Source organism: Lepidochelys olivacea, assembly GCF_965140295.1.
Source record: "Lepidochelys olivacea isolate rLepOli2 genome assembly, chromosome: 5".
Taxonomy (NCBI): Eukaryota; Metazoa; Chordata; order Testudines; family Cheloniidae; genus Lepidochelys; species Lepidochelys olivacea.
The window spans coordinates 57082578-57110288 of record NC_140415.1 but is presented as its reverse complement, the minus strand read 5'-3'; the positions used below and the strand labels follow the sequence as shown (position 1 = coordinate 57110288).

At 42.8% G+C, this 27711-nt stretch overlaps 1 protein-coding gene and 1 long non-coding RNA gene across 7 annotated transcripts in view; one reads left to right on the top strand and one right to left on the bottom strand.

Annotated features, from left to right (window-relative positions):
- Nucleotides 1–657, bottom strand: part of LOC311520411 — a 30979-nt gene extending 30322 nt beyond the window's left edge. Inside the window, exon 1 of the long non-coding RNA XR_014711591.1 lies at nt 525–657. This is a non-coding gene — a long non-coding RNA (uncharacterized lncRNA). The remainder of the gene's footprint in view (nt 1–524) is intronic.
- A 22554-nt stretch (nt 658–23211) lies between these two features.
- TMEM161B (transmembrane protein 161B) overlaps nt 23212–27711 on the top strand; it is a 72447-nt gene continuing 67947 nt past the window's right edge. For 2 of the 6 annotated variants that reach the window (XM_084628721.1, XM_084628722.1), the window contains exon 1: nt 23212–23977. In XM_084628721.1, the coding sequence (XP_084484847.1) occupies nt 23975–23977 (3 nt within the window). In that variant the 5' untranslated portion in view covers nt 23212–23974. Of the gene's footprint in view, nt 23978–24226; nt 24539–26503; nt 26526–27711 lie in introns of those variants that run through there. The other 4 variants (XM_084628720.1, XM_084628723.1, XM_084628726.1 and 1 more) reach the window with 3 other exon arrangements.

The window sequence follows — 27711 nt, the reverse complement described above, 5'->3', positions numbered from 1 at the left end:
TGTGGTGTTAATGCCACTGTTCACCCCCCCCCCCAGTTCACTAAAAGAAGAAGACATAATTGAAATATAAAAATGGGGTTTCCTTCAGAATAACATCTTTTTAGCAAAAAAAAAATATTTTTACAGTTATTTTTTTATTACATATAAAATTCAGCTAGATTTAAAATGGCTTATTTATACGTTTTCTTCTAATCTAACCAGGGAATAGTCATTCTTTCTTTAGTGTCCTAGTTATTTTTGTTTCCTATTGCAGGCTCAATTCCCCAAAATCTATAATTTACATACATTTATGTTTAAACTTGCATTTTGAAGGTAACATTTTTTTAAAATTAGCAATGAAATATAAAATCTATCTATATATCTAGAGAAAGAAACAGGATCTGTCCTGAGGCCTTTCTAGGCCCACTGTTTCTTTAAACAGAGATCACAATACACTAGGCGAACATTGTGGATTTAAAATGCTTTTAAATATTTATCAGAAGTATTTTATCACCATATTCAAATGACACCTGGAGAGCACTCACCTTTATTGACAATCTCTGTTCTGAAAGTCCATTTGCTTCACCAAAGCCCCCCAAGCAGAACAACAAGGACTAACCGTTTTCATTCAGTTAATGTTTAGTAAAAAACCAAGCAACCTTAATCAGCATGCTGATTGCATCGTCAACTAACAAATAATTTACTACTCTGAGCATTGCATTCCATTAAAAGCTCATTAAATTTTCTGTTCTCCAATGGGAGCTTTAGCTTTTGAACTGCAAGCTTTTGCTCCGAATTATCACTTATTCAGTTTTTGCAAAATGTTTTTTCAAAGCATAGGTGAGAATTTCAATACCTACATACACTAAATTCCTGGGGAAACATACCTCAGTTTTTTCTTTATAATATACACTCAACAATCTTGTGGGGAAGAAAACCCTACTTTGTTAGAATCTAACACATCCAGTTTAACTTTGATGAAACAGCTTCCTGTTATGAAGAAGAGTAGTGAGTGATTTAAGTGTGTGTAGGTTTTGAACACAGAAGGAAAACTGTACAAAAGGATTTTTATCTTATAAATCTGAAATGATCCTTTAAAAAACGGTTGCTCCATATTTTATTATTGCAAGCAAATAGCAGAAAAAGAGCCTTTGTATTGCAAAATACAAAATTTAGTGCCTTCCCAAATATAAGGGGGAATCTAACAGTTCAAATGTTTATTGGGGTTGGGGGGGGGTGGAGGAGAGCTTAATATTCTTTCTCAGCCTTGCATACTAAACTGTATATAATCGTTATATTTAATAATAAACGCAATAAAATGTCAGCCCCTAAATTAACATGCATTTTTGGATTGCTAATTGTGTTCATTGCAAATTTGGGTCATTTTGCATGAGTGACTCTAATGTAGGGCTGAGATTGCCATATAGCGTAGTGGATTCCTGATTCCCTGTGCTAATCCTGAACTCAGTGATTGTGTCAGGTGCAGTTCTGTATGCTCCAGCAGCTGGCTCATCCTCATCAATGCAAATAAGGCAACTCCTACAATCAAAGCCTCGTGAGTCTAAAGCCTGATTGCTGAGGGCAGGCTAAAGCACTACACAGGCTCACTTTCGAATCATACTGAACTGACAAGACAACTGTAATGTCCCTCCCGTTCAAAATCAGCCTTTATCAAACAAAACAAAAAAGAGATCCATCAATTTATGTGTGTACAAAATGCGGCTAGATTTTCTATGGATGTTAGCTGAAGGTGGGTAAAAATCCCCTGAACTATAATGAAGTCCACTTTGTTACAGGCATTAGCAATAATTAATGTAATATTTGAATGCCTAGCAAGAGAACAGGCAGCAAAAGGTTATAAACAGAATAGTTGCTTCCCACTTTTCCCAGGGAATTTTCTTAGGGACTAGTTCAAAGTGTGGGTCCATATCCATAGATATCTGTAGGTGTAAATAAACAGGCAGAGTGAAAGTGCAATAAACGACTGCACTTTAAGGGGCGGTTTCTCTTTGCTCTAGACTCTGAATACACAACTTTAAAAGTTATGGGATTACTCTGCTCCATAACAGGCAAAATGCCAGTCAGACCCAAAGGGAAGAAAAAAAATAAAAACCCAAACGCACACAATAGCCACTCAGTCCCCAAATAGCGAACGCTGGTACGCGTTCTTGTGCGAAAATGTAAGGGCAGATTCTGCCACTTTGACTCCCCCAGTAGAGCTTTACTCTGCAAATAACCACACTGATGGCATCGGAACAATTGGGCAAATATGGGGTGAGGGAGAGGGCTCGGGTCCTTAATCTCTAATTTCAATTTCCAAAAAGATCAGCGGATTGGGTTTTAAAATTAAACACCCCTGGTCCCTCTCTCCTTTTCTCTCTTTGCCTTAACCTCATAAATGAGTTATCGCACCACTTCGAAGAGCTGTGTGTGAGGCTACCTAATGGTGCACTGATTTGTATATTACACACTGGAGGAGTCTACGTTGTCCCCATTGGCCTGGCTTTTATTTGTAAATGTACAGCGTTTGAACAGTACAGTCCACGTTGGAATGGCAGGCTGGGGGCATGTATTTGACCGCTCTTTAAACATCGAGCCGATATCGGGACGTTTGAAAAGAAAGATCCGGCTGTTTTGCTCCTTTTATTATTTAGTCCAATAGTGCAAAACAACACAAAACACAACAACAACTTTGAGAATTGGCCTTAAGCATGTCCCGACAAAGCCCCAAAGACAAACAACTCGTTGGCTAAGGCATTAAGGGGTCAGGAGACATGTAAAAACCTAAAGGCCACGCTGCTCTATCAGAATCAACACACATAAATACCAAACAGGCTAATGCAAGGGAAGTATTAGCCTCCCCAGTAAGATCCTATAAATCATCATAGCCAGGGCAAAGCTCCAGCCTGCAACCCCAGCGCTGTTGACTCCACGTTGAAAGTCAGCTGTAGATAACATCTGGTGCTGAAAACTGGCCTTAAGTTGGGTAAAATGCATCCCACCCCCCTGCGCGTATAGAAATAAACATGTACATTAGAACGAATGTGTCTCCATCTCAAGTCATAGCAGGGGCTCTAAGGCAGTCCTTGCCGGTGGAACAGCCGTACACTGGGGAAGAAAGGTTACAACAAACGTTTCCCAGGCGCGCAAAGGGAAAGAGGTCCTCTTTCCCTCTCCTCTAGGCTGAGAGGGTGAAGAATGCTGTTTCTCTTCAGCTAGAGCGGACATCTCCTGCGCGAGTGGCTGGCTGTACACAACTCCTGCACCTGCTGGAGAAGTTCAGAGGAACCGATTCTTTGATCGGACACCTGAAATTACAGGGACTTTGACTAATAGCATCGGAAGACCAAAAAAACCAACCAAACAAACAAACAAAAAACACACGCGTGAAAATAAATCAGATCCACCTGTGATCCGAACTTTTCTAGCTGCTCCAAGTAATTGACTTTCCCTTGCTCTGTCTCTCCCTCCCTAATAGGATTAACAGACATTTTCCTACAAGCAAATCAGAATTTGTCAAATCATCTGTGACAGTCGATTTGCTCATCTCCACATTCTTCTGGTACTGACACAGCACCATCCTCACACTGTTTAATCTTGGCTGATGCGGGGCATGTGCGAGGCAAACATTTGTCTTGTTAAAGCACTGTCACTCTCCTTAATTCTTTATATTTCTTTAAAACACCTCTTGGCAGACTGAGATCACTAGAGACCTAAGGTCTCCTGGATCTTGATGATGCAATGCCTATACTGTATTACTGCCATGAAAGGCTTCTTAATGTTCCTTGTAATCTGCTTTCTACTATGTCACAGGTCCAATAATCCTTTTGGTACGTCATATCCAAAGTAAATCCTCCTCCTACTCCCCCTGCCTCACGTGCTCTGTAATCGCCTCTCCCCTACATAGGTAACAGGATTTTTTTGAGTAGTAAATTCAATAGCCGTTCCCTCCAGGTTCAATAACTCATCCCTGCCCCCCTCCCTGAGGCACAGCCATTACCGTTAGTAAGAAAAACTCCTCCACCAAACCCTCCTCTAGCCTTCATGTGATGTTTCAATAAGCTTTCTTCTCCTGCCTCAGCACCTACAAGGAAAACTGTTCTTCCCCAGTGGTTTCATGAGTCTGCCATTCTTACTGTACAGCTGCCGACGATCTTCCAAGCACTGATAGTTAATCTAAGATTAAACACCCAAGAAGTAAATGGCTCTCAGAATTCCACTGCCATTGCATTATTCCATTGAAGCTCTCATGCTCCTTTTTTCTTGGGAAAACAGTTTATGATGTCAGCAGCAGAGGCTCTTAGCTGGATCAGAGTTTCATCAAACATTAGTGTTATTCTCTGGACTGGAATGGTAAACATTTCACAAAGAAACATTTTCTCTCTATAGAGATGTCAGGCTAAATCCTGCAGTTCTTACCCAGGCTCAGCCTTAAAGCCCAGATTCTCCAGTCCAGCCAAACTGTGCTCAGAACAGAAAGCCACTGTGGCTGCTCTTGGATTCCAGGGACCGTATTAATTTAGCATTCCAAGATCCAAGAACAGATGAACAATAATCCAGCACACAATGGTAAATAAACAGAAGGAACAAAGTGTGCTAATAAATAAATATAAAATGACAACATAATGGTGAAATGGTGCAAACTCAGTGACATATTTAACATTTTTATTAAAGCTAATGTTTATATATATGTGTTGGTGAAAGAGTGTATGTACATCTGGGTATAGTGCTTAGATTATCCACAAATAGAAAGTTAGTTTTTAAAAGTCATATGATACATAGAGTACATAATCAGCAATAACCCAAATTTAGGTGAATAGATTTAACAATACAGTTTAGATATTAGAATCCAAATACTCGGATACATCATTCATGAACAGTTGTACAGAGATTTGGCTGTGGAAAGCAAAATATATCAATGAGTGGAGATTCTCTCTCAGTAATTGAGAATTAGGTTGGTTGTCCATTTAGAAAATATGCATCGGATGCATCCGATGAAGTGAGCTGTAGCTCACGAAAGCTTATGCTCAAATAAGTTTGTTAGTCTCTAAGGTGCCACAAGTCCTCCTCTTCTTTTTGTGAATACAGACTAACACGGCTGCTACTCTGAAACCTATAAATATGAGGTAATTTTAAGTGTGAACCATCAATTTTATTCTAACATTTGTAATTGTTGCTTTCATTTGTATATCTAACTTCATTTTAGAGCTCCAAAAATGACCTGATAAGTTTCAGCATTTCCCCAGACCTTTCCCTTGTTCTATAACAAGATATATTTTGTCTTGTACTTAACCCAATTCTAAGGCAAAAGACACCTTGGCTGATGTTAATGTAAAAATGGGAAGGTGATCATCCCATTTTTAAAACACCAACTCTTACCAATACTACACTAGTAAATTCAGAAGAATCTTTCTTGCTACCCAATAGGTAATATCCAAAACAAAGCCATCTAATCACTTTAGTTTCCCATTGTTATCTGATTTTCTGCTCATCCACCGTATAGGCAGATGGCTAATCAGCAAACATATACATTTAAAAGAATATGGTGGGGGAGATGGTTGTAAAATATTTACTCAAGTAAGCACTCAGCTATAGTAATGACTGTTTTAAAATATTCATATTATATAAATGTGAGTTGAAGTTGACAGTAAATATGGATCAGACATATCAAAAGGCAACATGTCATTTTACTCCCATGTTAAGTCTGACATTCAGAAGAAGGCCATTGTTTGCTCTGTTTAGATTCATTTTCTTATAGAAAATTAATTTTTAAAAAGTATACTGCAATGATGATTGAACATGACAGAGGAAGAGAGAAAGAGAGAGTTTTAAGAGCTCCGTGCCCATAAGAGATTGTGACTGAATTCCCAGGACTACTGTTTGATTTGTTACAATAATTAGTGCTTAGTTATTAGGTCTCTTCTTGCTTTTTTCAGGCCATTAGAATGAAAGATAAATGGAGGGATGAGGTCTAGTGCTATAATGATCTTAGAGCATAATGGAAGCATCAGGAAAGTGCTGTTGCTGAAAAACTTACATGAGTTTTTTAAGTGATGCACTATTAATAAGTGTTATATAAGCATTCATGCAGATGTAAAGATCAAAAATACTCAGGAGAGGTGGACAAAAAGAAGAAAACAGAATTTTAAAATGCTGTGTGATAACTGTCTCAGCTGTGTGTGTCCAGTTGTTTTCAAACAAAACATCTCCTCACTCCTGTAAGTTTGTTATACTGAGCCTGAGGTATGTAAATCAGATACCATTTACCAGGGCACCCAATATGATTTACAACGTTTATAAAAGTGGCAACATTGTATAAAAATGGCATGCATCACTGTAACCACAGGTCTGCTCCCTGGATGAAATTCCACTTCAGTAGAGAGGGCCTGTACATCCTTTAAGACCACAACAGGAGCTGCATGCAGGAAAATGGGCAGTGGACACAAACCACTGGGTATGTGATGTGAAGGTGCTGGTGGCTACTATTCCCATCCAGAGGCTGGAATAGCCACCTGGGAGTTCTGCACATTAACCCCACTCCCTGGTTGTCAGCTGGGGAATGGATTTAATTTCCCCAGTTCTTCAGCCTACAGCCCAATTCCTTAGACTTTATGTGGGTAGATTGTATTACAGCCTATGTGTTCACAATTATATCTGCTTTCATTAGTGATTAAAATAAGTTTTTATTACTTTTTGTTCCTGTTCACTAGTTGTATTTAACTAGTACCAGGATTTTCAAGGCTATTTTGAACTCATATTCCACAATTGGCAGCTAACTTGGGTACATAGGTTTGCACAAGGGACTTGGTTTTCTTTTTTTCTGTATCCATACTTGAAATATTTATTAAACATTTACAAAAGGGTGGATCCAGTTACATTTAGACATACATACACCTGGGAGAACAGAAAAGTAGGAAGAAAAAATCCCTTTCAGCTTTTTGACAGCAGAAGGCTCAGGATTCTGCAGTCTGAGACTTAGCTGCTCTCTTTCTCTTCTCACCAGGTCAGCAATTGGCATGACTGGTCATATTGTTTGGGTTGCAGCTGTGAAACCAGTCTTTTCTCCTTTCCCTCACCAGTTTTCCTATACTAGGATCAGGTTGGGTTCATTTCTTACAGCCAGAATACAGCCCTCTAGTCATTTGGAATAGTCAATCAAACTTGAAGTCCCGAAAAAGTAAAAATGATAGGACATAAATGGTAAAAAGAAAAGAAAGAGGGATGCACAGCAGAATCCCCTGATTTAGTTGGGGATTGGTCCTGCTTTGAGCATGGGGTTGGACTAGATGACCTCCTGAGGTCTCTTCCAACCCTGATATTCTATGATCCTGTGAATAGGGTTGGACTTTTACAGGAGACAGGAACAGGTGCTATTACTGAGGTACCATGGGACAAACTGGTTGGCTAATCCTAGTCTTTCTTTCTTTAGCCTGGTGAGTCACAGTCCGGAAAAGTCTTTTTCACCCCAGTGCTGAAAGGCATCCTTTTTCACTGAAAGTCTGTTCTGCTCAAATCCCAAAGTTCAAACAACAGTGCCGTGTTTAACAAAAAATATCCAACCAAAGTAAATTTATGATTACTATAAATGCAGATAATGTCTTTGTGAGAATTCTAAAGAACCTTCCAAACGAATTGTATAACAGTTACCCATTTGATCAGGATCCTAGAAAATTTCCAAATAAGCCAGTTTCTAGGTCTAAACATACATAATCACACATTTATTTAACTCCATCTTACCCTTCTTTAATAAAAAAATTATGTATTGTAGTGTATAGTATCCCTTTAATAACCTATGAGTCATCTAGTGGTCCTCCCTGTGTTCTGTGTTTCAGAAGCCTCCAGAATCCTGCCAGAGCAGCACTGTATATATGTAGTTAGACCTTACATGTTATATATAGTTGTTAAACACGGTAATTTGGGCACCCTGTACCCCTGTGGTTTCTTCATATAAAGTAAGTTGTGTAAAAAGCAGAGGACACAATGTCCCATGTTTATAGATTAAAATAAACTTTTGTTGAAATCTTAAAATATGTTGGGGTTTTAACACAGCAGCATGACTGAGCCAACATAATTGTGGGAGAATAAACTGGATTCTATTCCTTCTCATATAGCAACAGAATTGTTTACTAAATTGCTATGAGTTACACTTGTGCAAACCCACTGAAGATAATGAGACTGAATAGATGTCAATCAGGACATAATTGGAAGAGAGGGGGTGGCACAGATATAGTTGAGGGCATAACATGAGCAGCAAATCCTTTATTATTGGTGAAGGAAAGAACCCAGCTTGATTCTTAGAGCCCGGGTATGCAGGGTTAGGAAGTAGAGAAAAACAATATAATATATTATATTATTATTATTTTATTATTATTTATTTACTAATTATTTATGGTAACAGGTAGGAGCCCCATTAATGGTCTAGGACCCCATTGTACTTGGTGCTGTACAAACACAGACCAAAAAGATGCTCCCTGCACAATTAATATGGAAATCAGTAAGAGACAACAAATATGGGTCCCCACAATGCCATTTTTACAGTCACTTTCCTAACAACTGCACCTTTAAGAAAGTGAGTTTTTAACTATCATTCTGGGGAAACGTATGATGTTTACAAAAAAAAAAAAACAACAAAAAACCCCACAACGATCTACATTTATTTCAAACAACTCAGAATAATAGGTCTGATTTATTTATAAAATTAATATTATAGTTAAAAAAGGGGAGGGAAAAAACCACGTATTTAGGCCAAGAGTTTCAGAAGTGACTAGTGATTTGGGGTTCTGGCTCTAACACTGGCTTCCCGTATGACTTTGAACAAGTCACTTAATAACTCTGTGCCTCAGTTGTCCAATCTGTACAATGGATAAAATAATATTTTTATACCTTGGCTTAACCATGGCTTTAAGTCACAACCATAGCTAGGTGGAGGAACTCCTGCCTTAAACAGTGGCCCTTCGTGTAGGTTGCTGTGTCACCCTTTGAACAAGTATAATATGTTTTCTGTCTTCTCCATAGAGCCAGCTCAGCTTGCTGGTACAGGGTACAAGGCAAAGGTTTGATCCTTTTGGAGAGGCTGGTGTCTGTAGTGGTGCTAGCTTGGCACATCTCTTTTACTCAGGGACCAAAACAGGTGCCTAATGTCATGCTGCTAAATCCATATTTAGGCACCTAAATAAGTGGCCAGATTTTCAAAAGTGCTGAGCACCCTGCTGCATTAATTTGATGTCTAAATATGGACATAGGAGCGTAACTTTAGGCGCCCATTTTTGAAATTTTTGGCCAGGCATTCAAGGACTGCAACTTGCTCAGTCCGTGCACAGGAGGAGGAGGGGGAAAGTTCCTTGTACTTTCTTACCCAGTTGCAAATCTGTGTAAGACCAGACATGGACTTGCCCTTACCATTTGCAAAGCATATTAAGACTATTGGATGGAAGGTGCTATGTAATTTCTAATGATTTATGATTATTCTTACAAGATTAAGTAGAACAGTGTTAATTTATCAGTGTACTATTTAATAGGTTTAAAATATATTTGATAAAAATGTTTAAGAAAAAAATGCTATTTACAATATATACTAATCATTTGTATGCTCTGTATATTAAAACCTAATGCTCAAATGAATTTAGAAGAACTGTTTGTATGGTGGAAAATATACTATCAGGAATATTTTTAAAAATCTGTCAAGTATATTTCCTTAAATTTTACATTAGAGTTCCTTTAAATCTCAATGAGACAAGAGGGTGTGATTGAAAGCATTCGAAATGTAAGGGTCCTGTTATCCCGCATTGTGTATTCCTAGTTAACGCCAAAACAATGACTGTTTTTGCATCGTTTACCAGAAGCCAGATTATCAGATTAATTGATCTCTTCTTTGCATACCAGAAAAACTAATGCTAACTCTGCCTCTATGACACTTCTCATTATATTAGGATGGTATAGTTCTTCATATTTTTACCTTAGGGCTACTCTGGCATCACAATAAGGCACACCAAGGCATCGTTAAAAGCACTCAACAGATGCCTTGTTATGCTCGACTTTTTAATTTGAACCTTGACTACATTTATTTTAGACACTTTTGACCCATATTCATCTCTAAAGTAACTCTGTTGAAGTCAGTGGATTAACATCAGGGGCAAAATTTGGTCCTTTGTGTCAACATTCCGATTTCTTCATAATCAATTTGCATCAAGATGTTTTCAAGGTTTTCACTACTTTAAATAGGGTGAATAGTTACTCATATAAATAGCAGGTGTGCGCACATGCACATATAGAGAGATTGATTAATAAGTACAAAGAACAAAACTCCTCAATAGCTTTTATTGTATGATCACAGAATATCATTTACAGCTAATGCCACTGAAGCAATGACAGACTTTACTGCTGGGTATAAACAATACATAATGAGCATCTGAGGGACACTGAATAATTCCCATTAGTGAGGGAAGACCTTCATAATTCACATGTTGGTTTACCACTTCAGTTTATTAACTCTTACTCATTAGATAGCAACTGTATCCTCCGCTGCAACAATTGTTAACTTTTTTAGATTCCAAAGCAAAAGGGGATTTTTCTGAGGGGAGGATTTCACATATGATTGTGATGCTTCCTGGGGATACCCAGGGTTGTAAAGCACCTGATTACTACCAGCCCTTAGCGTGAGGAAGCCTTGGTTGTGCCTGCAAGGACAACCTCACTGACTCCACCAGCCACAAGCAACACAAGCACTCCCCTTTCAGCCTACTTATGCTCCACTGCACCTCTTCAGGTAGGCAATAGGCACACTCCAGCCCCGAAACTGTCCAAGCATCCCCCTGGAGTGCCCACTCCTGTTCCACTGGACACACACTGAATTCACATATCTGCTGTTCCCAAAGGAACAGTACAACACAGCTTACCAGTTTTACCTCAAGACCATTGCTCTGCTCAACTCACAGTGCTTACATTTGTTTATAGTGAAATCAGCATTAAGTTTATTTATCAAAGAACAGAGATTCATGTAATAGCACGTAAGTAGAAATATTGGAAACAATTGGTGACATATACAATAAAATCATAACAAACCTTCCAGAGCCTTGGGTTGAGAAGCAAGGCACGCTCCTTGTCTCATGAAGATTAGCTCACCTAAAGTCTTTCTCCCAGCACTTAACAACCAGGCCAGTTCTAATCCTCTGTTCCTAAGACAAGCATACTCATGGCTTGTCCACTAGATGAAGCTTACAGTGCAACTTTTTGCATTCTCCTGATATACCAGACTAAGGGCATGGCTACACTTGTGAGTTAGAGCGTATTAAAGCAGCCCAGTGCGCTCTAACTCATGACCCGTCCACACTGGCAAGGCACATAGAGCGCTCTGACTCTGCGGCTAGAACGCTCCTGGTACTCCACCTCAGCGAGTGGAATAATGTTTGATGCGCCCCCGCTGGAGTGCTGTGGCACCAGTGTGGATGTCCTGGTCTGTTAGCGCACTCTGATCGGCCTCCAGAAGTGTCCTACAAGTCCTGTTCTAGCCACTCTGGTCATCACTTTGAATTCTACTGCCCTGCCCTCAGGTGACCAACTGTCAGACCTGCCCTTTAAATTCTCTGGGAATTTTGAAAATCCCCTTCCTGTTTGCTCAGTCAGGCATGGAGTGCTCTCAGCAAATCTTTCCAGGTGACCATGCCTCCACACGCCAAGCGATCCCCAGTATGGAGCAATGGTGAGGTGCTGGACCTCATCTGTGTTTGGGGGGAGGAAGCTGTCCAGTCCCAGCTGCGCTCCAGCTGTAGGAATTACGATACCTTGGGGCAGATATGAAGGGACATGATGGAAAGGGGCCATGACCGGGATGCTCTGCAGAGCAGGGTTAAAGTGAAGGAGCTGCAGAATGCCTACAGCAAAGCCCGTGAGGCAAACAGCCACTCCGGTGCTGCCCCTGCAACTTGCCATTTCTACAAAGAGCTGGATGCGACTCTTGGGGGTGACCCCACCTCCACTCCAAGTACCACCATGGACACTTCAGAGCCCAGTTCAACAAGGTAGGAGGAGGAGGAGGAGGAGCAAAGCAGGAGCGAGGGTGCTGAGGCAGAGGAAGACACCCCAGAATCCCTAGATGCATGCACCCAGGAGCTGTTCTCAAGCCAGGAGGAAGGTAAGCCAGTTCCAGTGGCTGGTCCTTGGGGAAGGACAAACACCAGAGGAGGTTCCCAGTAAGCAGCTTTTATTTTGGGAAGGAAGTTATTCGGTGTGGGCTCTTGGGGCGAGGAGGGTTAGGGCTGCATGCATGTCTAGATGCGGAATAGGTCATTGATGTGCTTTCTCACATCGCACTAATCAGCCTTAGTGATCTCTTCAAAGGTCTCATCCAGAACTTGGGAAATGAGCTTGCACAGGTTTCTCAGGAGAGCCACTGTGGTTCTTGCCCCAGTAAAGCTAACTTGTCTGTGCCATGGTGCCGTGAGGGGTGGGGGGACCATTGCTGCACACAGGCAAGCTGCATATGGGCCAGGGCAGAAGCTGCATTGCAGTAGAAGACCTCCCTTGCTTCCCAGGTCACCCTCAGCAGCGAGATATCTTCCAGGATGAACTCCTGTGGAAAATGTGGGGACAGTGTTCAGTATAGGGGCTCCCTGAGGCTGTTGGCTATCCGCAAGGCACAGAAACCCAGAGGACAGTACAGCCGTGAAACAATCAGTCATGCTTGACCCTGTGCTTAGTCACCATTTGGGGGATCCCGTGGGTTATGTGCACTCGCTTTGGGATGGGCAAATTATGCTATTGTGTAGACTGTGTCTCCTACCTCTTGCCTGACTAGAATCTGTTTACCACCTTCTGGTGACCAGCCTATACTTCTATACCTTAAGAACACAGTTTTCAGTATAGATACATAATTTTTTTCATAATATCCTTACATACATTTTGCAATGATGATGATGACCAGCAGGCTATGGGTTCTCAGTAGAGATTTCACATGCTAGCCTTTGGCTAACTATTATGTAGACATCAAACCCCTATGTACCCCTTATTCCATCTGCCAACTGGCACCAAAGGGTCCCTGGGTCACAGTGATTTACATGCACAGTGATTAACATGCATGAGTAATGGGGTGTGGTAAAGCTATTGAATTGGGCTTGGGGGCAGCCTAGGCAAAAGAAAAATAAGTGACTGCTTGGGATTCCACATGTTTGGGTGTCACCTGCATTTCTGTGCTCTTGTTCATGAGCCAGCCCTATCTCTTCCTCAGATGGGAGAGAGAGAGGCATAGGAAATTCACCACCGGATCTTGATCTCCCCCTCCGACAGAGATACTAGAGTGGGTGGAAACTTTTCTCCTGACCCTAGGCTTCCCCTCTGGCACTGTTGGACTTGAACAAGAGGAAAGTCACTGCCTGATCCCCACCCACTCACAGTTATTCATCCTGGGAGCACCACAAATCCCCATTCTGGTGTGGAATGCAGAAGCATGTGCATGGATTACAAATATGGGAAAGAGATTTCCTATTTACTAGTATTATAATAGGTTTTAATGTAATTTCTTTCCTGTAGAGTTTACTTAAGGATATTCATAAACGTGAAGGGACAGAATATTCTTGGGCAGTAAAGCTTTGTTGTTGCTGCTGTTTTTGTTGTATAGAGAGAATCAGTAGAAGGTAAGTAATAATATGTCCAAGTGCTTGGAATACATATTTTTGGATGCCTCAGGAATGCAAACACTGACTAGGCCTATGGCACTTTTGCAGAGCTTTTGAAGAATGCTGCTGTCAGGTTGTTAACTTGCTCCCAAGCCTCAGAACGCACTGTAGTTTCTTTGTTCATTACACTAGTTCCCTGTGAAGCAGTGGATTGATTTTAAAATTCTGTTTCTGACCTATAAGACCTTCAATGGTCCAGCTCCTGCAAACCTACATAAGCTCTTTTCCCCACTTGCACTGCAGATATGAGTTCATTGTTCACCATATGCTATTAGCTCTAACACTGAAAGAGCAAAGAACTTTACATTTTGTGCTATATGTATCTGGAACACTTTGCCAATTTGTAGTCTTCTCACTCATGATAAGATCTTCACATAGGAATAGCACACTGGAAAACTGCAGCCTATGCTCGCCTGTGGCTAATATAATTAAATTCTGATTGTTCCTTCAACACCAGCTTTAAAGCACTTTAATGTATCTTAAAACAAAGTAAGTGAAAACTGAAGAAAATATCAAAACCGTGCAGTTTTATTTAAAAAGATGCATAAAACAAGATTTATTGTTAAAATTCATTTTAGTTTTTAGTGGTTAAGCCAAATCATAACACACCACAGGCCTTTCAGTTCTACCTACACTGCTCAGCAAGAATGCACTTTCTGCTGAACAACTTGATTCTTAGAGCACAAAGGAAATACGTTTTCACCATCAGAGGTAAATTTCAAGTTAGCTTCTTTGTACAAAATAACAGTAGCCATTTGAAAAGGGACATACAATGGGTACAGTTAGGACTGTTACCTGCCCTGTTTTAAGTAGCAAACTTGGAGTCCACAGTTTGATCATGTGTCCATTGTCCTCTCATGTGGAAAGAATATGTTTTATATACTTAGTGTGTAATATTTTTGTGTGTCATATGTGTAGGAACTAATATATGAGAGAGGCTATTTTCATAGATGATTCATTATATTAACGTATAATTCCAATGTGGATTTAACAAAATTACTAGGTTGTTTTTCTCTGGAAGTAGACAGAATAGAAAATTATTATTTTACAATAGCATCCAAGAGGGCCAGTCAGGAATCTGGATACCATTCTGCTAGGTATTACACAAACATGCAGGAAAAAGAATCCAGCGGGTTTGTAATCGTACAATCCTGGCTTTATGACATGATGAAACAGATGGATGAAAGAGGCAAACTGGCGGGAGAACAGTGAGGGGAGTACAAGGTAACCAAAAAACAAGTGTACTTTTGCATATAGTCTCAGTTAGGTAAACAAAACAAAAAGTCTTACCTTCCTAAGTAAAAATAAATTATTTATGTTCTTTAACACAACATAATGAAGCCGTGTTTTAAAATAAGTAAACTCTCCAAGCCCAAGTACATGTGATTTTTCATGTAAGTATGTTGGAAAAATGTCTGGTTTACACAGTGGATTCAAAATGGTTCACTGAAAGAGAAGAAATTCAAAACTTCTGACCCCGAAACTCACCCCATCTACCAAAAAAATGAACAACCAACCAACACCTTTTAATAATTTAACAGAATAAATCTTAATAGTTTTTAAACCATTTTGTTTCATGTTTTCTTGAATGTCCAATCACCTTTTAAGCAATATTCTTATGTTCTCCAGCTGTTAGGTTGGAAACCTGCCAACAAAATGAAGAGATATCACATATGGGAATGGAACTTGTTCTAGTCATTCTCCTAAAGCAGAAGAATGGAAATATGGATTTCAGGCTTTTATCTTGATTCTGCTATTAATTTACGCCCTGATCCTGTAAAGGCTATATATGCAAATATTTCCATTAATTTGTGTGCTAAATCTAATACATAGACAACATACATATTTTGATGCTGTCAGATAAGTATCCCTTATTAATGATGTATGACCCCATACATGCGATGCCTACACTAAGAAGGAAAAGAGCAAAATTGAGAGGAAACTCCCCAGTTTGACTAGAGTATCAAAAGTGAAATATTTCCACTGGTGATAACTAATCTTGCTGTAAACAATATATATTTTCACATAAATATGATCATGATACAGATTTACTTTTAAATATGTACAAAGAAAAATAGGAGAAACTTGTTTTTCATTGTTTTATATGTAAACATAAAATTAAATGAACTTTCACAGAAAAATAAACTATATATATGCACAGAAATTTTCATAAATGTTAATAATTTTTTCAGTGTTTGGTTTGTGCAGCCATTCCATTATGGATAGTGGGAAAGGGTTACCCACTGGTTCAGGTACTACTGTAGGATTTGGGAAACCTGGGTTCCAGACCCTGCTTCATAGAATCATAGAATATCAGGCTTGGAAGGGACCTCAGGAGGTCATCTAGTCCAACCCCCTGCTCAAAGCAGGACCAATCCCCAACTAAATCATCCCAGCCAGGGCTTTGTCAAGCCTGACCTTAAAAACCTCAAAGGAAGGAGATTCCACCACCTCCCTAGATAACGCATTCCAGTTCTTCACCACCCTCCTAGTGAAAAAGTTTTTCCTAATATCCAACCTAAACCTCCCCCACTGCAACTTCAGACCATTACTCCTTGTCCTGTCATCTGGTACCACTGAGAACAGTCTAGATCTATCCTCTTTGGAACCCCCTTTCAGGTAGTTGAAAGCAGCTATCAAATCCCCCCTCATTCGTCTCTTCTGCAGACTAAACAATCACAGTTCCCTCAGCCTCTCCTCATAAGTCATGTGTTCCAGGCCCCTAATCATTTTGTTGCCCTCCACTGGACACTTTCCAATTTGTCCACATCCTTCCTGTAGTGAGGGGCCCAAAACTGGACACAGGACTCCAGATGAGGCCTCACCAATGTCGAATAAAGGGGAAAGATCACATCCCTTGATCTGCTGACAATGCCCCCACTTATACAGCCCAAAATCCTGTTAGCCTTCTTGGCAACAAGGGCACACTGTTAAATCATATCCAGTTTCTCGTCCACTGTAACCTCTAGGTCCTTTTCTGCAGAACTGCTGCCTAGCCATTCAGTCCTTAGCCTGTAGCAGTGCATGGGATTCTTCCGTCCTAAGTGCAGGACTCTGCACTTGTCCTTATTGAACCTCATCAGATTTCTTTTGGCCCAATCCTCTAATTGGTCTAGGTCCCTCTGTATCCTATCCTTACCCTCCAACGTATCCTATCCCTACCCTACTCCTCCCAGTTTAGTGTCATCTGCAAACTTGCTGAGGGTGCAGTCCACGCCATCCTCCAGATCATTAATGAAGATATTGAACAAAACCGGCCTCAGGACTGACCCTTGGGTCACTCCACTTGATACCGGCTGCCAACTAGACATGGAGCCATTGATCACTACCCGTTGAGCCCGACGATCTAAACAGCTTTCTATCCACCTTATAGTCCATTCATCCAGCCCATACTTCTTTAACTGGCAAGAATGCTGTGGGAGACCGTGTCAAAAGCTTTGCTAAAGTCAAGGAATAACATGTCCACTGCTTTCCCCTCATTCACAGAGCCAATTATCTTGTCATAGAAGACAATTAGATTAGTCAGGCATGACTTGCCCTTGGTGAATCTATGCTGACTGTTCTTGATCACTTTCCTCTCCTCTAAGTGCTTCAGAATTGATTCCTTGAGGATCTGCTCCATGATTTTTCCAAGGATTGAGGTGAGGCTGATTGGCCTGTAGTTCCCTGGATCCTCCTCCTTCCCTTTTTTAAAGATGGGCACTACATTAGCCTTTTTCCAGTCGTCTGGGACCTCCCCCGATTGCCAGGAGTTTTCAAAGATAATGGCCAATGGCTCTGCAATCACATCTGCCAACTCCTTTAGCACTCTCGGATGCAGTGCATCCGGCCCCATGGACTTGTGCTCATCCAGCTTTTCTAAATAGTTCCAAACCACTTCTTTTTCCATAGAGGGCTGCTCACCTCCTCTCCATGCTGTGCTGCCCAGCGCAGTAGTCTGGGAGCTGACCTTGTTCGTGAAGACAGAGGCAAAAAACAGCATTGAGTACAATAGCTTTTTCCACATCCTCTGTCACTAGGTTGCCTCCCTCATTAGTAAGGGGCCCACACTTTCCTTGACTTTCTTCTTATTGCTAACATATCCGAAGAAACCCTTCTTGTTACTCTTAGCATCTCTTGCTGGCTGCAACTCCAGGTGTGATTTGGCCTTCCTGATTTCACTCCTGTATGCCTGAGCAATATTTTTATACTCCTCCCTGGTCATTTGTCCAATGTTCCACTTCACTAGACTTCTTGTTTAACTTTCGGTAAGTTAGAGACTCTCTGTGCCTCAGGTAGGTAAGAATAGTGCCTTACCTTAGATGGGTGTTGTGATGACAAATACATTAAAGACTGTGAGATGCACGGATTCTATGGTAATAGGGGCTAAATCGGTACCATGGATAGATTGGAATTGATGTACGTGAAGTGATACTCTATAGCAAAAGCTTGGGAGTTAGAGATGGGAAACTGTGGTCTACTGCCAGTAATTATTTCTTCTATAATGCCCAAACAAGAAAATATATCTTTTAAAAATTTCTATGACCTGATAATGGCAGCAAGACTTAGGATTTCTACAAATTTGGAAAAATAATGACTAACTACTAGAGAGGTATGTTCCTTTTCTTCACACAAATCTAGTACTATCTTTTCACAGGCATAATGAACATAGCTGTGGGCATGATGAGAGGGTCTTTAAGTTGTCCTTCTGTGTATTCTGCAAGACTTGCATGATCTCACATGGTGTGATAGGTCTTATCCTAGCCTAGACTACTACATCAACATCCAGGATCACACCCAGCATTTTGAAAGACTTGGGATCTCTGATTCTTTCCAATATGTCATCCTGCAATTTCCCCCCAACGTTTTATCATACCAAGGAACTACATTATTTTTAGGTGGTGGCATTTTAAGTATAGCCTTGACTTCTGCTGGATCTGCCTCACATCCTTTGTCAATCATGTGCTCTAAGCAGCATAGGACGGTTTGTCATAGAATGCATATTTCTCTATCACTACTCCAATGACTTCAATTGCCTTATATTAACCTTATATTGTGGTTGTCTTCTTTGGATTTCTCAAACTGTCATCCATACAAATTTCCATTAGAAAATTTCTGGGAGATTTTGATGCTATTTGGGAGGCAACATAAGCAGGATCTTCCAAATAAGGTTATAAAAGGTGTCAGGTAGAAAGTGGAGTGGAATGTGCCAAAATCTGCCAACTGCTTCTAGAAAGAATATTGTAATATTGCTGAGATTTTGTCTTCCATAGCAGCTAACTGCTGCAACAATATTTTTCTTACTAGAAGCAGTTTCCTTCCTTTCTGTACCATTGATACTCTATCTACACAGCAAACATGTTACACTACCCAGTTACAAAATGGATATGTGCTAACCATGTGTAACCATGCCTTAGTGGGTCACAACTGAGAATGCCATATTCAGGATGAACTGCTGAGAAATAGGGCAAACACAACCGAAAACTGGTGGTTATTCTTTTATAAGGTATACCAAACCAGCCACAAAATTAAACTCCTGTTTCACCACACTGGCTAACAAGAAAACATAAAGGCAGTTTCCTCAGGCATTCCAGTTCCTGTATCACCACCAAAACCACTGGATTCAGAGATGAGTGGTTCTTTACAACCAGTCTCATCAAATAAAAAGTTCTTCTGATCCCAAAGGACCAGCCACACACCCAGGTCAATATATAACTTTGATCTTACCCAAAAATCACGCTGATGCCAAGCTTTTAGTATCTAAAATCTAAAGGTTATTTATAAAGAGTTAAAATTGTTTAAAGGAATTAATTACATACGGTAATGGCAAAGTTCTTGGTTCAGGCTTGTAATAATGATGGAATAAAGTGCTGGCTTAAGTCAAGTCTCTGGAATACATCCACAGCTTGGATGGGTCATTCAGTCCTTTGTTCAGAGCTTCAGTTTGTAGCAAAAAGAAAGGGAGTACTTGTGACACCTTAGAGACTAACAAATTTATTTGAGCATAAGCTTTCGTGAGCTACAGCTCACTTCATCGGATGCATTCAGTGGAAAATACAGTAGGGAGATTTATATACATAGAGAACATGAAACTATGGGTGTTACCATACACACTGTAATGAGAGTGATCAGGTAAGGTGAGCTATTACCGGCGGGGGGGAAGGACCTTTTGTAGTCATAATCAAGGTGGGCCATTTTCAGGAGTTGACAAGAACATCTGAGGAACAGTGGTGGGCGGGGGGGGAGGGACGGAATAAACACGGGGAAATATTTTTACTTTGTGTAATGACACATCCACTCCCAGTCTTTATTCAAGCCTAATATATTGTATCCAGTTTGGAAATTAATTCCAATTCAGCAGTCTCTTGTTTTGAAGTTTTTTTGTTGAAGAATTGCAACTTTTAGGTCTGTAACTGAGTGACCAAAGAGACTGAAGTGTTCTCCGACTGGTTTTTGAATGTTATAATTCTTGACGACTGATTTGTGTCCCTTTATTCTTTTACGTAGAGACTGTCCAGTTTGATGTACATGTACAGAGGGGCATTGCTGGCACATGATGGCATATATCACATTGGTAGACGCGCAGGTGAACAAGCCTCTGATAGTGTGGCTGATGTGATTAGGCCCTATGATGGTGTCCAGTAATGACTGATACCAGCTGTTTCAGAAAAAAGTGCAAGATAAGTGACTGTAAAGGATGTTATTTCCTAATCCTAGGCAATTAGGCCTTGTCAACCCTAGCATGAGTCTGAAAATTTCCCACTGAGACAACTCTACAGGTTCTAGAAAAAACACTAGTATAGACAGAACACAGGTGCTTTTACCAGTGTAATTTAATACTCCATGGTACAATCTTCCTGAGCTCACTTGCAAAGTTCCTACTCAGGCCATATTTAAGTCCCTCTTAAAGATGACTTCTACATGGTGCTTACATTGCATATAGTTGACTTGTGTGTCTGTGTGTTGTTGCCTGTTATTCTACATCCTTTAATCACCATTAACTGGAATAAAAATATTTTAGAAGGAATATAAAGCTTCATGTTTTAGAGTATAAACCAACCTCCAAGATATTTTTCATTCTGTTTAATGTAACTATGGATGGTCTCATTATCAATGCCTAATCATTTCTTAAATCGTCATAAGCTCTTACCAGCAGGATCTTGTGGCAGAGAGTTCTTAAATTAATTATGCATTTTGTTAAAAAATATTTTAGCAGTTTAAAATATGTTGCTTTTCAATTTAATTGTTTTTATATTATGAATGAGAGTCACATCTTTTCAGTTAGTACATACCTTTTGTATTTTGGTAACTTGAGGTCTTTTTCCTTCTTCCCTTTTTGATTAATGCCTTGAGATAAATTATTTTAAAATGTTACAACCTCTAAAACTGTCAGTGGTTTTACCATTTTAAGTCTGTTGCAATACATAATTTAAGTAACTTTTAACAAATTTGTTATCCAAAAGTTACGAACTTAAAATTTAAATATGCCAGAACTATCTTGGCTTAGCCCCTGATTTTACATCTGAATGAAGTTCCAATGAAATCTTTTTTCATAATGTTGAGTTGGGTTTTTTGGTTGCTGTGTGTTTAAAAAAAAAAATTCAGAATGTCTGTTTGAGTCTCCATGATTGCTAGAATGTCACTAAATTTTCTGATATATGTGAGAATTTGAGTTTTTGAAATATCTTGCTGTTGTTCCCCACTTTTGGGAGTCTCTGCAGGCAATTTACGTTAATCTTTATACAGACAGATGTACATAAACAGAAAATGTTTTCTTTAAAGACACCATTCATGCAGAATTCACATTCTGGATTCTCAGCTTCAAGAGTGGGAATCCTGTGTCATGGTATCAAAGAAGCAGAGTTACTAGCAATTATTTCCCCTTTATTATTTCAATTACAGTTTGTCAATGTGGGTGTGCTCTCCTGGGAAGGGTTTCTTGGGGCCAGGTGTTGGTGTGAAGGCATGTTCTGTTGGGACAGCATGGAAGCAAAGGGAGCACACATTGATTTGGTGGGCTAAGCTGAATGAACAAGAACAAAGTGAACCCATGCTGTCTTCTAGGACTAGTTTAAGATAGGAGTGAGGTTGGTGCATGTAGGCTGCCTTCAGGGCAGATAGAGTGCATGTATTCTCTTGTGTGTGTACGGGTGGGATGAGGAAACTCCAGGATACCAATACAATGGGCACATGTTCTCTTTCTCAGGTATTTGTGGGAAGCTTTCAGCCTGGGGGGTGGTGGTGCAGCTATTTCCAGACCAGAGGGTGGTGGCCATGAACACTCTGTATTGGGAATATGGGGAAAGGACTACTTTCAGGCCAAGGAGGAGTGAGCTGCCTTGTATGTGTGTCAGGGTGACATTTCCAGGCCAGGTGATGGTGGACACATTTTTTTCTTGTGTGTGTGGGAATGGGTCTAGACATCTCATGCACTCTTGTTTCTGTGTAGTAGGGTTGTTTCCAGACTGGAAGGTGGTTGGTGAGTTCATTCTCTCATGTGCACTATACAATTGCTTCCAGACTGGATGGCAGATAGTGCATGTTCTCTTGTGTGTGAGATAGGCCTGCTTCCAGGCTGGATGAGTGTGAGAAGCTATAGTTCTCACAGTTCCATTGGGGAAAAGTATTATATACTAACTCCAATTTCCAACCAGCACAAAATATTCTGCTCCCAAAACGCTCTCTTCCAGTAAACAGATATAAAAACTCCTGGTTCTGAAGCATCACCTGCAATGACGAACAATGGGATTGTCCTAGTACACGGTGGCCGAGACCACACCCTATGGGTAATGCACATCCCTACAGCAGTGTGCGCTTGCGGTGAGTAGACGGACTTCAAGGCGAGGGGCACGGATTCTTGGGGGCAAAAACGTACAGAGGTGGCTATGTGCCGGGGAGACGAAGAACGTGACTGTAGCAGGTGTGAGGGCGATCATGCTGAGGGACAGAATTACTAGGTGCTGGGTGATTGCCTGCGGTGGGGGCATGACGCTGGATCACCTCACGTTAGCACAGATCGGAGCAGATCGCTACGGAGGTGCGACCGAAATGCAGAGGGACTAAGCCCGCGCGCCCTTCTGTATGGCCTGAGGGGCGGGCAGCAGGTCCCTCTGGGGCTGGCGTGGGGAGCAGACGGGTTGGTTGGGAGGGCGGCGTGACGTACGCACAGCGTGGCGCCACAGGAGCCGGTGCACGTGCAGGGCGGTTGTACTGGGCTCCCCGGCTCCCAACGAACAACATGCAGCTGCCTCCTCCCCCCGCCCCGAGCAGGGCTCACCGGCCGCCCCTGCGCCACAAGCAGAGAACTGCAGCCGCGGGAGCCGCCGCCCCGGCGAAAGGCAGGGAAGAGCCGCTGGGTCCACCAGCTTCGGGTCCCTGCCGCGCCGAGCCCCGCCCCACAGGGGACCACACAAGCGGCTTTTGTCACCCGAAAACACCCGCGCCACTTCCGGGTTCAGCAGCTTTCACAAGATGTCTGCCGTTCTTAGCGCGCATGCTTAAGAGAAGGCCGGTGGGCTTCACGGCGGCGCAGGCGCACAAGCGGCACCTCCCATCCCCCCCACCGTGCCCTCCCCTGTTCTCCGAGTCGCGGCTTGTGGCAGTGACCTCAGTGCCTCAGGCTCGGCTGCCCTAGCCTCGCCCCTGACCCTCCCGCCGGAGAACGATCCGAACAGGCGGCCCAGCTCCAGCCCCGACACCTCTTCTCCCGATCCGGCCTCCCACAGCCGGCCGGCTCCACTTAGCCACCTGCGCTCACTGCCCCAGACCCTCCTCTGCAGCCCGCCCGCCCTCACGCGGGCACGGGTGGGAGGGTAGCGGGGTAGAAGGTGTTGGGAGCTCGGGTGGGCGCCCTAAATCATTCCGTCCCTTGCGGCGTGGGGCCTCTGGTGCTGACCTCCCGTGTCACGTGAATGGGGTCCCGCCGCCCTGAGCTGTCTGCGGCGTAGGCTGGCCCGGCCGCGCCTGACGGAAAGAAGCAGGCAGAGCTGCTGCTGTTGTCCGGGGCAGGCGGCTGTCCGCCCTGCCTGCGTGTTGTCCGCCGCCCGGGCGAGGCGAGAGTGTCTGTAGAGCTGGCGCGGGGTGGAGTGCGGGCTCCAGTTTGTGCAGGCAATTGGCTTAGCCGCTCTAAGGGTCCTTGGGCAGTGGGGTCCTGGCGTGACCTTTGTGAGGTGTGAGCCGGGCAGAAGCTGGTGCGGGGCTGGTGCCTGCCGGGGTGCCTGGCTTGCTGTGTGCCGAGACCCCCCACCTAACCGTCGGCAGCTGCCTGTGCGGGGCACACGCGGATTTATGTGCTCGGAGCGGGGAGAGGCTGGGCGGCTGGAGTGGTAGCGGGAGGCGGCAGCAACATGGTGAGCGATGGGGAGGGCCCTGGGGGCCCCGCTGGGCGCCCCGGGAACACGGGGGCTGCGTTCAGGTAGCGCAATGGGCTAGCGGCGCCTGGCCCCGGGGTTCGGCAGGTGACTCCTGTGGGGGCCTTAGTGTCTCGCGCGGGGTCCCAGCTGCGTGTGGGCTCGTGGCGTGCGCGGGGAAGGAGGCTTGTGTCCGCTGCGGGTGCCGCAGCCTGCCGGTGGGAAGGGTTGGGGTGAGAGGCTCCTCGGTCTGTGTTTCCTGCTGGGTTTGGCGGGGTCCCCCTCAGCCTAGTTCCCGAGCGTGGGGCAGAAATGGTCGGGTAGGTAGCTGCGTATTCCGTCTCCGAGCCAAGGGAGAAGTGATTTTCTTCACTACCGCGGCGCATTTCTCCTGGGGTTTGAGGGTGTTATCCCGGACATGATCTCGCCAGCTGTGCCTGCAACTCTTCGGCGTGGGGGGAGCATCAGGTTAACTCTTGGTGGCCAGGATTGACCCCAACATGCTAATGAATTGCTGGGAGCTGGTGTATGTTCTCGCTGGCGTTTCTTCATCCACCCACTGTAAGTAACTAATGGGGCACCCAAGGTTATTGAACTTAAATGTAATGCATTTGGTTTTGTTTCTTAGACTTAAAAGTAATAGCAGGCGTGGCCAAGGAAAAAAAATGGATAGGCATGGGGGCTTGAAAACAAACTAAATTGATTCAGAATTGATCTAGTTTTGGTAGTGCACTCCCAGAAGTATACTTAAACTGAGCTAAGCTTTTTTTAACTGTAAACAAGGAATGTGCTAGGTGTTTGCACCTGTGTAACTAGTGACATTTAAGATCAATTGAGTTACACATATGCAACTTTTCTTGTAAAGACCAGGACTGAAAAGGAATGGAGTAAATATTTTGATATTTGTTTAGAGAGAGGAATCTAAAGCATCTTTTATACAGAAACTGATTTTTTTATTTGTAAAGATTCAAGGAAAAAACAATGGTATGTAAGCATGACTCAAACAGTTCAGCTTACAGAGCCCAGGCACAAGGATTTCTATTAAATGGTTTTGAGCTGTAAAGCAGCAGTTCTCAACCAGGGGTCCAAGGCCTCCTAGGGTGCTGGGAGCAGATTTCAGGGGGTCTGCCAAGCAGGGCTGGCATTAGACTTATCGGGGCCTAGGGCAAAAAGCCAAAGCCATACTGCCCTGAGCCCTGCTATCCAGGGCTGAAGCCAAAGCTTAGCTTTGTGGGGCTCCATGCAGTTGCCTTGCTTGCTATCCCCTAATGCAGGCTCTAGCATTTATATGCAGAAAAAGTTGTTATGGAACAAGAGGGCTGTGGAGTTTTTATAGCATATTGGGGGGGGGGGGGAGGGTGGCTTAGAAAGAAAAAGATTGAGAACCCCTGCAGTAGAGTATTCTGGTAAATGACGTGCAGAAGAACATCTTTACTTTATTTTTATTATTTCATTGTTCTGTGGGTCACAAGAAATAGCTTATAAAAACCTGTGGGCTTGTTAACATACTAAAAATGAGACTTCTGAAATAATTCTGGAATACTTGTTTTGAGAATTCAGATCTTTGAATCACGATTGGTAGCAGACATCTTGATATTGCCAAGAGAGGAGTAACAACTTATAATAGATTTTTATGCATATTCAACATTCTAGTTTTAGCAGCTCAAACATCTGATATAGTTTGAAAAATTTTCATAGTCCAAAAAGAGAGCTGCAGCTAAGAGAGCCAAATGGATTATGAGTTAGTAACTGGTTGACTATCATTGTTGGAGCGTATTGCAGTTTAGTTTGTATAATTTAGGCTCTCAAATCATCACTGTGGTATTCCAAGGTAAATTTAATCCTCTTCCCTTCCAAAACACCCCTAAAACCGTAGTGTTTTCGTTGTATAGAGACCCTTAAGGTATGTTTACGCTAGACTTTTGTGCTTTGAGTGACTTGATCACTTTGTTCACATATGGGGGATATGTCCATGCAAGCCTTCACAAACATTAAGTACCCTGAGTTAATTGTCAGTGAAAAGTCTGGTGAAGACAGGCTCTTAATGTAAGGCTATGGCTATGCCTTTCTCGCTGAAAGTGTGTGTTTACAGTGAGATAATGAATGTTAGCTATCTCGTTATAAAATCCTGGTAGAGCAGGGGTGGGCAAACTGCTGGCTGGATCGGGCACCTCAGGGCTTTGGATCCTGCCCATGGGATTGCCCCCCGTGGTGCTGCAGGCCCCGCGCCACTCTCAGAATTGGCTGGCACCCGGGCTGTGGGGGAGCAGAGGACTCTGTGCGTTGCCCTTGCCTCCCGGCACCACCCCCTGCAGCTTCTAGTGTCTGGAAACAGGGAACCGTGGCCAATGGGAGCTTTGGGGGAGATACCTGGAGGCGTGGCAAGGGCAGCGCGCGGAGCCCTGTGCCCGCCCTCCCTCCCTCAGGGGCTGCGCAGGGCTGTGGTTCCGACCGCTTCCCAGAGCGGTGCGGCTTGGGGCCAGGGCAGGTATGCAGAGAGCCTGCCCTGGCCCCGGTGTGTGCCGCTGCCACCCCAGAGCCGCTTTAGGTAAGTGGTGCTGAGCCGGAGACCGAACCGCTCCTGCACTCCATACCCCAACTCCCTGCCTGCACCTCGCACCCCTCCTGCACCCCAAATCCCTGCCCTGAGCCCCCTCCGCAGTCTGCACCCCTTCTCTGCCCCAGTCCCTTGCCTTGGGCCCGTTCCTGCAAACTGCACCCCCTCCCATACTCCCTCCTGCACCCCAATCCACTGCCCCAACCCTGCATACAATTTCCCCACCCAGATGTGGCATTTGGCCCAAAAAGTTTGCCCACCCCTGTGGTAGAGAAAAGGCTCTGTACTTTTATGTTGATATAGGTAGGCAGGATCAACCCCAGATGGGAGTGAGTAGGGTTAACTTTGACTAGTTACACTGAGGTTAAAAAGTACAGTCTTGTCTCCCCTAAGATTTTACATTGATTTAGCTGTGTGATGGAATGGCAACTGTCCATCTTAAAAAACAATGGCGTAAGCATTGTAAACACTTAAAAAGTCCAATTCTGAAGTCATAGTAGCTTGCCACAGATAATGCAGGCATAAGGCCAGGGCCAGAAGAAGAAGCTGGTACGCTATTAGTGCTCGAAGCCTGCTACATTTTTCATCTCTCCACTTTCCTCTCTCTCAACTACCTATCTTCAGCATTTTTGACTCTCTGGTGCAGTACAGCCCTCCATTGTAGCCTGTTGCTTATCTGCATCTTCTATTTCTGAGGTAATTCTGCCCCCCCAAAATTAAAAATTCTGCGCACAATATTCTAAAATCCTGTAAAATTCTGCATATTTTAATTATCAGTATAACGCTGTCATAAATATAAAGGGAAGGGTAAACACCTTTAAATCCCTTCTGGCCAGAGGAAAAACCCTTTCACCTGTAAAGGGTTAAGAAGCTAAGATAACCTCGCTGGCACCTGACCAAAATGACCAATGAGGAGACAAGATACTTTGAAAGCTGGGGGGGACAAAGGTCTTGTCTGTCTGTGTGATGCTTTTGCTGGGACCAGAGCAGGAATGCAGGTCAGAACTCCTGTAAAAAGTCAGTAAGCAGTCTAGTTAGATATGCGTTAGATTCTGTTTTGTTTAAATGGCTGTAGAGTTCAGAGTGGGGAAGGAACCTTGACAAATACAAATACTATAACAATATAATCACACCATTTTCAATTATTTGCTGACGAAATACATTACCAAAATAATTG